Here is a 13,750-nt window from a genome sequence, read left to right on the forward strand (position 1 = left end):
AATGGGTAATGACGTAGTGTTTCAGGAGGGAGTGGGTTTATGTTTTGTTTGGGGTTCAGACATCTCCAAGAGTTGGCACAATTCACAACAGGGGGGGGGGCCCTGTGAGGACTTACAGCAAAGTTTAGACAAAATGTCTCCTCAACATCATCTTCCTCATGGTCCAGGAGCTGTTGTAAACTCCTAGAGAGAGAAAGAGAGACGTATTCACTAACACATGATCGTAGAGAATGTAAGTTCTGTCTCACTATGGTGGAAAAACAAAGAGACGAGGGCTAGCAGGAGAGAGGGGAAACGCAAGACAGAGAAATAGAAGACCAATGTCATCCTCATCAAAATTCCTCCCACATAGCTGCGTCTTGAGGTAAAGACTCAGCCAGCACACTTTTCATCACTGACACGGACAGCATCCCTCCCTGGAAGCCTCAGCCATCGCTAAAGACTTTCTCCCTAACCTAGCTGGGGATAACACACTCTCCATTTTAAGGCCTCTGCCCTCAGTAGCATTTAGTGACATCGCTAACGTCACATTTTATCGCTTACCCTGGTGGCCAGCTGTGTTCTGTCCCCAAAGCACCTGGATTATCTAGGATAGAACAGAAGAGGGAACAACAAGGCTTCCTGTAGCGCTAGCCTGTTTGAGCGCTAACGCTAGCGGCTAATAATAGGCAGTAATGGAGAATGTCGGCTATGCTAATTCTAACAGCTAATAGATAGTGATTGAGAATGGGGGCTACGCTAATGCTAGTAGCCATTAATAGAGACTGATGAAGAATATGGGCTATGCTATGCTAACGCTAGGAGCTAATAATAGACAGTGATGGAGAATGGGGGCTACGCTATGTTAATGCTGGGAGACAATAACAGACCGTGAGTGATGGAGAGTGTGGGAGGAGGACTACGCTAAGCTATGCTTGCTAGGGAGAAGCTAGCCAACCCTAACACAACACAGGAAGTATGCATGGAGTAACAGAGCCAGGGATAGGGTGCCAAGGGGAAAATAAACTCCTCGTTCTCTCCAGACCCAAAGGGCAGCCAAGTGGGATGTCTCACATTCTGTTGAAGTTGGAGGGAGGATGGGAGTATGCTGCCTTGCTTTGTATGGGCTGTGTATTGGAGTGGTGTTCTTATGGATTGTAGAGTTGAGTTTTTCTGCACAAAGTACTCTGAACTACAGTAGTCTGTGAAGTAGGTACAGTTGAAGTCGGAAGTTTACATACACCTTAGCCAAATACATTTAAACTTAGTTTTTCACAATTCCTGACATTTAATCCTAGTACAAATTCAGTCTTAGGTCAGTTAGGATCACCACTTTATTTTAAGAATGTGAAATGTCAGAACAATAGTAGAGAGAATGATTTACTTCAGCTTGTATTTCTTTCATCACATTCCCAGTGTGTCAGAAGTTTTCATACACTCAATTAGCATTTGGTAGCATTGCCTTTAAATTGTTTAACTTGGGTCAAACATTTTGGGTAGCCTTCCACAAGCTTCCCACATTAACTTGGGTGAATTTTGGCACATTCCTCCTGACAGAGCTGGTGTAACCGAGTCAGGTTTGTAGGCCTCCTTGCTCGCACAAGCTTTTTCAGTTCTGCCCACAAATGTTCTATAGGATTGAGGTCAGGGCTTTGTGATGGCCACTCCAATACCTTGACTTTGTTGTCCTTAAGCCATTTTGCCACAACTTTGGAATTATGCTTGGGGTCATTGTCCATTTGGAAGACCCATTTGCGACCAAGCTTTAACTTCCTGACTGATGTCTTGAGATGTTGCTTCAATATATCCACATCATTTTCCTGCCTCATGATGCCATCTATTTTGTGAAGTGCACCAGTCCCTCCTGCAGCAAAGCACCCCCACAACATGATGCTGCCACCCCCATGCTTCAAGGTTGGGATGGTGTTCTTCAGCTTGCAATCCTCCCCCCTTTTCCTCCAAACATAACGATGGTCATTATGGCCAAACAGTTATATTTTTGATTCATCAGACCAGAGGGCAAAAAAAAAGTATGATCTTTGTCCTCATGTGCAGTTGCAAACCGTAGTCTGTCTTTTTATGGCGGTTTTGGAGCAGTCTTGGCTTTTGATTTTCCCATGATATCAAGCAAAGAGGCACTGAGTTTTAAAGTAGGCCTTGAAATACATCCACAGATACACCTCCAATTGACTCAAATGATGTCAATTAGCCAATTAGAAGCTTCTAAAGCCATGACATAATTTTCTGGAATTTTCCAAGCTGTTTAAAGGCACAGTCAACTTAGTGTATTTAAACTTCTGACCCACTGGAATTATGATACAGTGAATTGAAATAATCTGTCTGTAAACAATTGTTGGAAAAATTTACTTGTGTCATGCACAAAGTAGCTGTCCTAACTGACTTGCCAAAACAATAGTCTGTTAACAAGAAATATGTGGAGTTGTTGAAAAACAAGTTTTAATGACTCCAAGTGTATGTAAACATCCGACTTCAACTGTATTTGATATCCAGTTATCTTTGGGCTCCGGAGTGGTGCAGCGGTCTAAGGCGCTGCATCTCAGTGCTAGAGGCGTCAATACAAACACCCTGTTTCGAATCCAGGCTGTATCACAACCAGCCGTGATTGGGAGTCCCATAGGGCGGTGCACAATTGGCCCGGGTTTGGCCGGGGTAGACCGTCATTGTAAATAAGAATTTGTTCTTAACCGACTTGCCTAGTTAAATACATTTAAAAAATATCTTATTTCAACTCAGAGTACTAGGAGTACACAGAAATGCTAGAGTAAAGAAACACCCCAAATGACTAACCAACTGTCATTCATTTCTCTTCCTTCTTCATTTCTTCACCACCACTTAGTTCAAAACCCACAGCTGTGTCGACTCTCTACTGCCTCGGTCTTAAGTGTACCCAAAAGTCAAGCCAAGAAAGCAACACAACCCATGACAAAACAACAAGACACTATTCATCGTCTGGGTTGTTTTGTGGCCCAACACTCCCGAGGGAGCCAACTCCTTAAAGAAAGCTGTCTTTTACTGTGACACGCTCAAGGGCCGATGCACTGCCCTAATTGTAGCCCTCGGACTGGTAATCTAAGGATAAAAAGCTTCAGCACCAAAGTCCGGGCCATCTGCAGACAATTAGACCCTAGGCCAACCGCTGGGTCAGAAAGTATTCACACCCATAGACTCTTTCCACATTTTTTTGTGTTACAGCCTGAATATAAATTTGATTATAATTGAGATTTTGTGTCACTGCCTATACACAATAACGCCAAAGTGGATTTAAAAAAAAATGTTTACAAATTAATAAAAAATTAAAAGCTGAAATATCTTGAGTCAACAAGTATCCAACCCATTTGTTATGGCAAGCCTAAATGTGCTTGACAAGTCACATAATAAGTTGCATGGACTCGTGTCCATGCAACTTATTATTATTGCACACTTAGTGTTTAATGTGATCTTTGAATGACTACCTCATCTCTGTACCCCACACATACAAACAATTGTAAGGTTGCTCAGTCAAGCAGTGAATTTCAAACACAGATTCAACCACAAACACCAGAGGTTTTCCAGATTGAAAAAAAGAAAAAGATGTTTGAGCATGGTGAAGTTATTAATTGCACTTTGGATGGTGTATTAATACACCCATTCACAACAAAAATACAGGCGTTCTTCCTAACTCAGTTGCAGGAGAGGAAAGAAACGGCACAGGGATTTCACCATGAGGCTAATGGTGACTAAAAGAGTTACAGAGTTTAATGGCTGTGATAGTTTTCTCCTGAGGATGGATCAACCACATTGTAGTTATTCCACAATACTAACCTAAATGACAGAGTGAAAAGGAATCCAGGGCAGAAAACATGCATCCTGTTTGTAAAAAGGCACTAAAGTAATACTGCAAAAAATGTGGCAAAGAAATTAACCTTATGTCTTGTATACAAAGTGCAATGTTTGTGGCAAATCTAACACAACACATCACTGAGTACCACATTTTTAAGCATGGTGGTGGCTGCACCATGTTATGGGTATGCTTGTTATCTGCAAGGACTAGAGAGTTTAGGATAAAAAGAAACGGAATAAAGCTAAGCACAGGAAAAATCCTAGAGGAAAACCTGATTCAGTCTGCTTTCCAACAGACACTGGGAGACTAATTCACCTTTCAGCAGGACAATAACCTAAAACACAAGACCAAATATACACTAGAGTTGCTTACCAAGATGATATTGAATGTTCATGAGTGGCCTAGTCACAGTTTTTACTCATAAATCGGTTTGAAAGTCTATGCCAAGACTTGAAAATGGCTGTCTAGCGATGATCAACAACCAACTTGACAGAGCTTGAATTTTTTTAAGAATAATGTGCAAATATTGTGCAATCCATGTGTGCAAAGCTCTTAGACTTACCCAGAAAGACTCACAGCTGTAAATCGCTGACACAGCGATTACAGCAGAGACAAACAATCTCCTCCTGGATCGAGAACCCTGCTGCCTAAATTTGTTTTGTGCATTTGGAAAGAAACAGTGTGCACTGCCAGTAATACCATATACCCTAGTATGGTACAGGAACGCTATGAAGATCTGGATGCTGCCCAACCCTAAGCCCAACACTCAATTATTGCCTTCTGAAGAGATGTTGAGTTCACACAACGTGTTCAAATAAGGAGGGAAGGGGGAATTAAAAAAATAAACCCAGAATGAAATCTCTCCGTACCCAAGACGAAAATACATTTATACAAACAGCATGGACAATCAATATACCTAATGGCAGTAGAAAGATTGTGTTCAACACTAAGTGTTTTTTAATGAATGAAGAACACTCACTTTCCATGTAGAACTTTTAACAAGATGTGGCTAGGGGGAGTTAGCATGCAAGTCCATCCCAGCCTAGAGGCCTCGTGGCTGGGCTATGAATTCACATTACCTGCCCTCTGTGGGCGACAGCTCCTTGAGGTCCTCCAGAGTGGGTGCTACGCCCAGTAGCTTCTTGTAAAGGACCAGGGGGAAGTGGAGGTCCACCACGGTGCTGTTATAGATGGCCAGCCCACAAATGATCCCTATCAGATTGAACCAGTTGTACTCCACAAAACACTGGGCAGAAACAGAGAGAGACGACACAACAAGGAAGTTAAGTAGAGAGGCAATGCTTTGTTGGGTGCATAGCAATAGTCTTAAAAGGCGTCCTCTTCTTGTTGCTCGTTCCTCACTGATCAGAAAATACAGGAGGTGGAAGAAACAAGAGAAGCCTACTGAAATGGTTCATCAGTATTAAGAGAGTAAAAAACAAAAGGACTTGAAACTATTGAGATGTACATCTTGTTTTTGATGGAAATGTAGGCTGGCATACCACCAAAGGTCTGTTTTTAAATCCAAACCAACATTTAATTTGTTTTTATTCAACCACTTCATTCAATAATGTTCACCAACTGGGAAATGTATTACTGGGCTACTCAGAATTGTTGTTGATTCATTACGCATGTGTTTCTGATTAAAACTACAAGTTACATATGAATAATGACCTATTATGCCTTCCTAACAAAAGCTTGTTGATGAACCCTACAAACCTATTCTGAGGCCATTCAGCTTCATTTTGTTGTTATAGACCTGTTTGAGTTCCTCCTTCAAATCACTACTGTCAATTGCGAGTGTCAAAGGGTTTTGACATTCATTAATATTCCCACGACCCAGGGTGCTATTTTGTATACGTGAGTGAGCGTTCCCGATGTCGCCTTGCCTCGCATGGGTGTCCCTTTTCCTGGAAAAACGCTGACCTTCGCCAACTCACTCCGATAGGACGGCTCTCATTACATAAGCGGTTCATATTTCAATACAATAATTATTTCTACCCTCAACAAACCACAACAAATATGACCTTTCTGGCCTAGTGGCATGTCCCTTCACACAATAGAATGTATCCAACTTACAGCACAATGGCCAGGCCACACAGCCAAGCCTGGGTCGGGGGGTTAACAAAGGTCATTGAAATACAGACAAAAGACGATACGAGACACCGCTAAACACTCAGGTAACCAAGACCAACCGTGTCTATTCAGAGCATTTAGAAATATTTTGAAACGTTGTTTGTGACCTTTTTTGGCTTTGAAAATGCATAATGTTGTTTAGATTTAGAAGATAATGAAATTGACCCTTCTGACATGTTGAGGCGGTTGGCTGGCTTCCAGAACATGAGTAGAAGGGATTTGACTACTAATATGACCTTGGTGTTGCTTCATACAATAGATAGGGTCTGTGTCCCAAATGGCATAGAGCACTATATAGGGAATAGTGGGCCAATTAGGATGCATGTCAGACAGACTAACATTGGTTTTCTACAAAGAGCCAATTCTATGATGTCACAGTACCCCATTAACGGTTAGAGATGTTTTATTGTCATTACTGTAAAAGAGAACGTGTTCTTACCTGGAGACATAAAAAAACAGTTATTCAATAGACTACTACACTGTTCGCTTGCAACACTTCCCTTTTTTATTTTGTTCCTCTAGCAACCGTTGCCAAGGTCAGTGAAGGCATTTAATACACTTCTCTTGAATCATGTACTATACTCCAATGCACTTGCAAGAAATATTTAATACTACGTCCCTTTTCGAGTACAGTGTTTTATTTATTTTGCATTTTATTTTTTTACACAGAATTATGAGTAACATCAGCACTATATTTAAGCAATAAGGCACCTCGGCGGGTTGTGGTATATGGCCAATATACCACGGCTAAGGGCTGTTCTTATGCACAACGCAACGCGGAGGTGCCTTATTGCTATTATAAACTGGTTACTAATGTAATTAGAACAGTAAAAATACATGTTCAGTCATACCCGTGGTATACGGTCTGATATATCACGGCTGTCAGCCAATCAGCATTCAGGGCTCGAACCACCCAGTTTATAATTACAGTTAGATATGTTCAGTTATCAACATTTGTTAGTGTTACAGTGTTGTGCAGTGTGAGTGGTTCACGGTTTTATTATATCATGTTATGAATGCCATCAGCCCTATATGTACAGTAAGATCGTGGTTAGTTGTACAGTGTTGTGAAGTAGAAGCGGTCACACAGGAGGTTGGTGGCACCTTAATTGGGGAGGACGGGCTCGTGGTAATGGCTGGTGAGGAATAGGTGGAATGGTATGAACTACATTAAACACATGGTTTCCTTGTGTTTGATGCGATTCCATTTGCTCTGTTCCAGCCATTATTATGAGCCTTCCCTCAGCAGCCTCCACTGAGTGGTACATGACTCACTTTATCAGAGAACCAGAGCAGGTTGGACTGGGTGTACTGGGTGAACATGCCGTACACAGGGTCCATCAGCTCCTTCAACAGCAGTAGGAAGAACTCCTTGGTTACCCCCCCTGCATCCACCGCCTCCTCCCCATCAAAGATCACCTAGAGGGGGAGAGAGGGCCTTAGTTCCTGTAATTAAAGTGGCACTAACTGAGCCCAAATACTCTGTCAATCACTTTCTCATCTTCAAGTGATATGGCCTTAGTTCCTGTAATTCAAGTGGCACTAACAACAGTGTGCAGCCGTTGACAAACAATTGATGATTAGTGGTGTTATCTTATTTCTCTTTGATTACAAAGATCTCTCCTAAAAAAAATCTTTCCATGTCTATTTACGACACACTACATGACCTTTGTGACCCTGAGAGGTGCTGAACTCAGACCTTGAGGGGCTTCTTGAGGTCGACGTCAGAGTAGATGGTGAGCTCTCTCAGCGCATCGCTCACTAAGTGGTCCCTGCGTACGTGGAGCACCAGGAAGGGGTTCCGCGCCAGGAGGGGTTCCAGCGTCAGCAGCATGAAAACGTTATGCATGTTGGCCCCGCTCACCGCCATCTTGGAAAAGGTCACAGACAGGGGAAATAATATGTGTAGGAGAGATGGAAATTATTATTATTATTATTTTTTTTTACATCAAGTGTTTAAAAAAAGACCATTGCAATTAAATGGTCTCCAAGGGACATGATTCATTCTTACATTGTCTATAAAAACAAGTTATTTTATCACAGCAAATGTCAACAGAAATCAGTTTCAAACTTTGAGTTAACAGTGGGAAACTTTTATATAACGGTCCCGTGTGGCTCAGTTGGTAGAGCATGGCACTTGCAATGCCAGGGTTGTGGGTTCGATTCCCACGAGGGACTATTACTAATGAAAACGTATGCACTCACTACTATAAGTCGCTCTGTGCCAGAGCATCTGTAAAGATGTACATATATATTTTCCCATCCTGGCTGTTACCTGCATCTGTAGCTCAGCGTCAGTTTGCAGCATGGTGGTCTTGGCTTGGGCGTTCAGTATGAACGGGTAGGCACATAAAGTCACTGAGCTCTGAATGGATGAAAAGAGAAACGTTATCGTTTGAAGAGCATATAGATAACGTGGCATTTACACTCATTTGATTAGAAAACAGCCTGTATACCTGTACTGCTGGTGTTCTCATTTTCTGAAAAACAAAATTATAATCATCAACTCAGTTTTGTCCAAATTACCCATGAAAACTATATTGTAGAGGATCATAACAGTGTATTCAGATTGACAGCTGGTGGCAGGGGCATAGCTGTCTAGCTATACCAGTTTACTGAGACATTGGCCAGAGCTACAAGGCACAAAGGTGAAAATATGAGGGTGGGGACAACAAAGTCTCTGTGCTCTTCCTAGAAAGGGCCTACACAGTTCGACAGATTCTACTATGCAGGGAGAAAGAGGGAGGGGAGAGGGGTAGGGGCTAGGGGGCTCGTCTGTGAGAGTAGCATCCCATTGGATTAGGATGATAATTAGATAATTGGACACACACACACACACCAAATTCCACAGGACGACATCGTCACAAGAGAGAGAGAGACGTAGAGATCTCCAGTACTCACAATCTCTGCTTTACTCAGAAACCACTTGAGGTAGTCTTCCTGGATGTCCACCAGGGTGGTGATGTCAGGGATATAGAAGCGGTTGTACTCCACATGCCCGGCCTTCAGGTTAACCTGGACACACACAGCAGCACAACAGCCCTGCTCAGAACACACACCCATCATTATGATTGTTTATCTTTATTTTATATCAGGAAGTCTCTTGCGGTTTGATACATTTATATATAAAAGGATATCATGCATACTTGATATTTTCCCACAATTCTGTAAACTTATTTTTTGCATTACCGACATTCTTTAAAAAAAGGACAACTCGTGTTCCTAACCTAAGGCTCCTATTCGCACAGTAGACCTGTTTAAGGACGGGAATCATAACACCTCTTGAAGTTTCTTCACAAGCTTAGTATAAAACTTTAACTTGTGAAGTATCTAGAGAAACTTTTATGTAAAGAATGAGCTAATGAAGTTTCCCCATGATCATTAGCAGGAAATGTTACCTTATGAAGTTTCTCTAGAAGCTTTAGCGTGGCACTGGTGTAGTTTTCTAGGAAGACAGGGACGAGCAGGGCCTTTCCTCCAGTTAACAGGAACACCACGATGCTCTTATACATGTCCACCAGCCTGGAGAACACACCGCCGTCCACCAGGCACCACCAGTTATCTGCGGGGATCCAGAATATAACACACCACCAGTTATCTGCGGGGATCCAGAATATAACACACCACCAGTTATCTACGGGGATCCAGAATATAACACACCACCAGTTATCTACGGGGATCCAGAATATAACACACCACCAGTTATCTACGGGGATCCAGAATATAACACACCACCAGTTATCTACGGGGATCCAGAATATAACACACCACCAGTTATCTACGGGGATCCAGAATATAACACACCACCAGTTATCTTCGGGGATCGAGAATATAACACGCCACCAGTTATCTGTGGGGATCCAGAATATAACACACCACCAGTTATCTACGGGGATCCAGAATATAACACACCACCAGTTATCTATGGGGATCCAGAATATAACACACCACCAGTTATCTATGGGATACAAAAAAACAAGACAACACATCACATTCCAGCATCTTTTAAAGGGAACCGGCAGTGACACTGCATATTTAAAAGTATGACAGAAGTGCAATGTGATGCACTGTACACATGAAGTGTATACCATTATGACAGTTGTATAACTGCCATTTTCCTGGGACTGACTGTGCAGTATGGAGAAAGAGTATTTGTGGTAGACTGAGGTGTACAGGGTATACAGTATCAAACACTGTTCAGCACATTTGTGTGCATGAGGGTATTTGTCTGTGCGCCGGTGAGCCTGCATGCTTCGTAAACAACAAGCGTGGACTAACAGTGAAATGCTTACTTACAGCCCTTCCCAACAACGCAGAGAGAAAAATAAAATAACAAATAATAGAAAGATAACCCCAGGAGTAAATATACAATGAGTAACGATAACTTGGTTATAAACACAGGGTACCAGTACCGAGTCGATGTGCAGGGATACAGGGTAATTGAGGTAGATATGTACATATACAGTTGAAGTCGTAAGTTTACATACACCTTAGCCAAATACATTTAAACTCAGTTTCACAATTCCTGACATTTAATCCTAGTAAAAATTCCCTGTCTTAGGTCAGTTAGGATCACCACGTTATTTTAAGAATGTGAAATGTCAGAATAATAGTAGAGAGAATGATTTACTTCAGCTTTTATTTCGTTCAACACATTCCCAGTGGGTCAGAAGTTTACATACACTCAATTAGCATTTGGTAGCATTGCCATTAAATTGTTTAACTTGGGTCGAATAAGTTGAGTAAATAAGTTGAGTGAATTTTGGCCCATTCCTCCTGACAGAGCTGGTGTAACTGAGTCAGGTTTGTAGGCCTCCTTGATCGCACATGCTTCTTCAGTTCTGCCCACAAAGTTTCTATAGGCTTTATTGTCCTTAAGCCATTTTGCCAGAACTTTGGAAGTATGCTTGGGGTCATTGTCCATTTGGAAGACCCATTTGTGACCAAGCTTTAACTTCCCGACTGATGTCTTGAGATGTTGCTTCAATATATCCACAACATTTTCCTTCCTTCCTCCCTCATAATGCCATCTATTTTGTGAAGTGCACCAGTCCCTCCTGCAGCAAAGCACCCCCACAACATGATGCTGCCACCCCCGTGCTTCACGATTGGGATGGTGTTCTTCGGCTTGCAAGCCTCCCCATTTTTCCTCCAAACATAACGATGGTCATTATGGCCAAACAGAGGACATTTCTCCAAAAAGTACGATATTTGTCCCCATGTGCAGTTGCAAACCATTTGTATGGAGGTTTTGGAGCAGTGGCTTCTTCCTTGCTGAGTGGCCTTTCAGGTTATGTCAATATAGGACTCGTTTTACTGTGGATACATACTTTGTACCCGTTTCGTCCAGCATCTTCACAAGATCCTTTGCTGTTGTTCTGAGATTGATTTGCACTTTTCTCACCAAAGTACGTTCATCTCTAGGAGACAGAATGCGTCTCCTTCCTGAGCGGTATGACGGCTGTGTGGTCCCATGGTGTTTATACTTGCATTCAATTGTTTGTACAGATGAACGTGGTAACTTCAGGCGTTTGGAAATTGCTCCCAAGGATGAACCAGACTTGTGGAAGTCTACAATTTTGTCTTGGCTGATTTCTTTTGATTCTCCCATGATGTCAAGCAAAGAGGCACTGAGTGTGAAGGTAGGCCTTGAAATACATCCACAGGTACACCACCAATTTACTCAAATGTTGTCAATTAGCCTATCAGAAGCTTTTAAAGCCATGACATAATTTTCTGGAATTTTCCAAGCTGTTTAAAGGCACAGTCAACTTAATGTAAACTTCTGACCTACTGGAATTGTGATTCGGTGAATTATAAGTGAAATAATCTGTCTGTAAACAATTGTTGGAAAAATGACTTGTGTCATGCACAAAGTAGATGTCCTAATCAACTTGCCAAATCTATAGTTTGTTAACAAGACATTTGTGGAGTGGTTGAAAAACTAGTTTTAATAATGACTCCAACCTAAGTGTATGTAAACTTCCGACTTCAACTGTAGGTAGGGATAAAGTGACTAGGCCACAGGATAGATAAACAGCAAGAGCAGCATGTGTGATGAGTCAAGAGTTTGTGCAAAGGAGGGTCAATGCAGATAGTAATCAATAGCTACCTGGACTATTTAACAGTCTTATGGCTTGGGGATAGAAGCAGTTCAGGTTCCTGTTGTTTCCAGACTTGGTGCATTGGTACCGCTTGCTGTGCGATAGCAGAGAGAACATGCTATGACTTGGGTGGCTGGAGTCTTTAATAATTTTTTATAATTTTAATTTTTAGGGCCTTCCTCTGACACCGCCTGGTATAGAGGTCCTGGATGGCAGGGAGCTCGGCCCCAGTGATGTACAGGGCCATACGCACTACCCTCTGTAGCGCCTTGCGGCTAGATGCCAAGCAGTTGCCATAGCAAGTGGTGATGCAGCCAGTCAAGATGCTCTCAATGGTGCAGCTCTTTAAGAATCTAAGGGCCCATGCCAAATCTTTTCAGCCTCCTGAGGGGGAAGAGGTGTTGTCGTGCCCCGCCACGACTGTGTTGGTTTGTGTGGACCATGATAGATCCTTAGTGATGTAGACACACAGGAACTTGAAGCTCTCGACCTGGTGCACCACAGCCCCGTCAATGTGTGTGTGCGTGCGCACGTATGGGTGTCTGTGTGCATGCAATGTACAGAGTACATTAACATGTGATTGTGCATGTGTGTGTGCTTGAAATGCAACTATGTTGCCCCCCTACCAAGCACTTTGCTGGGGTTGGCATCCAGGCGGAGTATGGCCATGGCTAGGGGGATGGTGAGGGTGATGTAGTTCTTGGAGTCGTGCAGGGCGGGACACTCCGACAGGATCAGGTAGATCCTCATGGCCTCAACGTCAGGGGGAGAGCAGGGCAGCTGGGGGATCAGCAGGCTCTCAAAACTCTTAGTGGCCTGGCAGGACAGAGACACATGGATGGAGGGAGAGAGAGATGGATACATCACTTTAAAATCATCCATCAAAATATCACCTAACAGCTGTCCGTACAACCGGTTCACTGTACATCACAATGCTTGTTATTTTCATTTGCTAATGCAGATGTAACTAAATGAGTATATTACGATATGAGTTAAGTAGAGTACCTGAAGTTTTATAAATTTAAACTGTGACTGACCGATGGTGAAGAATTGAGATACTTCATATTGACTAAGAAATGTATTTTCAACATTGCAATACTGTACCAAAATGATACAATATATCTTTTTTTTTTATGTCGGAACAAGGATAGCTTTTTACAAAATCTAAAGGATTAGCTGGACTCGGCAAAGGGACAAAAACATCACAGGAAAATGTTTTGGGAGAGGCCTCCTGTGGTTGGCTGGTTGCTAATGCTGCCTGATCTTTATAGAACACAATAAATCAAGTTAGATTGAGAAGCCCCAAAATCCCTAACATATTATTAGTGGGCTAGCTAGCTCTGAACCTCATGACCTCAGTCCAGTAGGCATTCTGCGTGAAACCATCAAAACCTAGCAGAGTATGTGTTGATCTTACTGAGATGATGCGTAAAGTGAGTGTGCTGTACCATTTCAGAAGTCAACGGGGGACATAGTTCATATGTGGCATGGGAATTCATTGCCGTGGCCTATGATACTCTCCAGCCATCAAAACAAAGCGTAGGGGGGCGGTGTACCCTGAACACCCCTATTTTACTCTACTACATTGCTCAGTCCAAAGTGCTGCTGGCTAGGTCTAACAGACGCCGTACACTCCTAGAAAAAAAAGATGCCATCTAGAACCTTAAAGGATTCTTCGGCTGTCCCCATG

The 13,750-nt window shown here is 42.5% G+C and overlaps 1 protein-coding gene and 1 non-coding gene across 2 annotated transcripts in view; one reads left to right on the forward strand and one right to left on the reverse strand.

The window, feature by feature from the left end:
- The window catches only part of LOC110498458 (putative E3 ubiquitin-protein ligase HERC3), a 37,648-nt gene that overhangs the window by 11,217 nt on the left and 12,681 nt on the right, over positions 1–13,750 (reverse strand). Inside the window, exons 13-21 of the mRNA XM_090187721.1 lie at positions 12,687–12,876; positions 9,355–9,518; positions 8,858–8,971; positions 8,413–8,436; positions 8,232–8,321; positions 7,656–7,826; positions 7,232–7,375; positions 4,900–5,066; positions 117–183 (exon numbers count right to left, since the gene is read on the reverse strand). Of these exons, the coding sequence (XP_090043847.1) occupies positions 117–183; positions 4,900–5,066; positions 7,232–7,375; positions 7,656–7,826; positions 8,232–8,321; positions 8,413–8,436; positions 8,858–8,971; positions 9,355–9,518; positions 12,687–12,876 (1,131 nt within the window). The remainder of the gene's footprint in view (positions 1–116; positions 184–4,899; positions 5,067–7,231; positions 7,376–7,655; positions 7,827–8,231; positions 8,322–8,412; positions 8,437–8,857; positions 8,972–9,354; positions 9,519–12,686; positions 12,877–13,750) is intronic.
- On the forward strand, positions 8,061–8,134 carry trnaa-ugc (transfer RNA alanine (anticodon UGC)). The gene has a single exon. It is a non-coding gene; the product is annotated as a tRNA-Ala (tRNA).

Source organism: Oncorhynchus mykiss, chromosome 10 (genome assembly GCF_057628025.1).
Source record: "Oncorhynchus mykiss isolate SJ-2025 chromosome 10, ASM5762802v1, whole genome shotgun sequence".
NCBI lineage: Eukaryota > Metazoa > Chordata > Actinopteri > Salmoniformes > Salmonidae > Oncorhynchus > Oncorhynchus mykiss.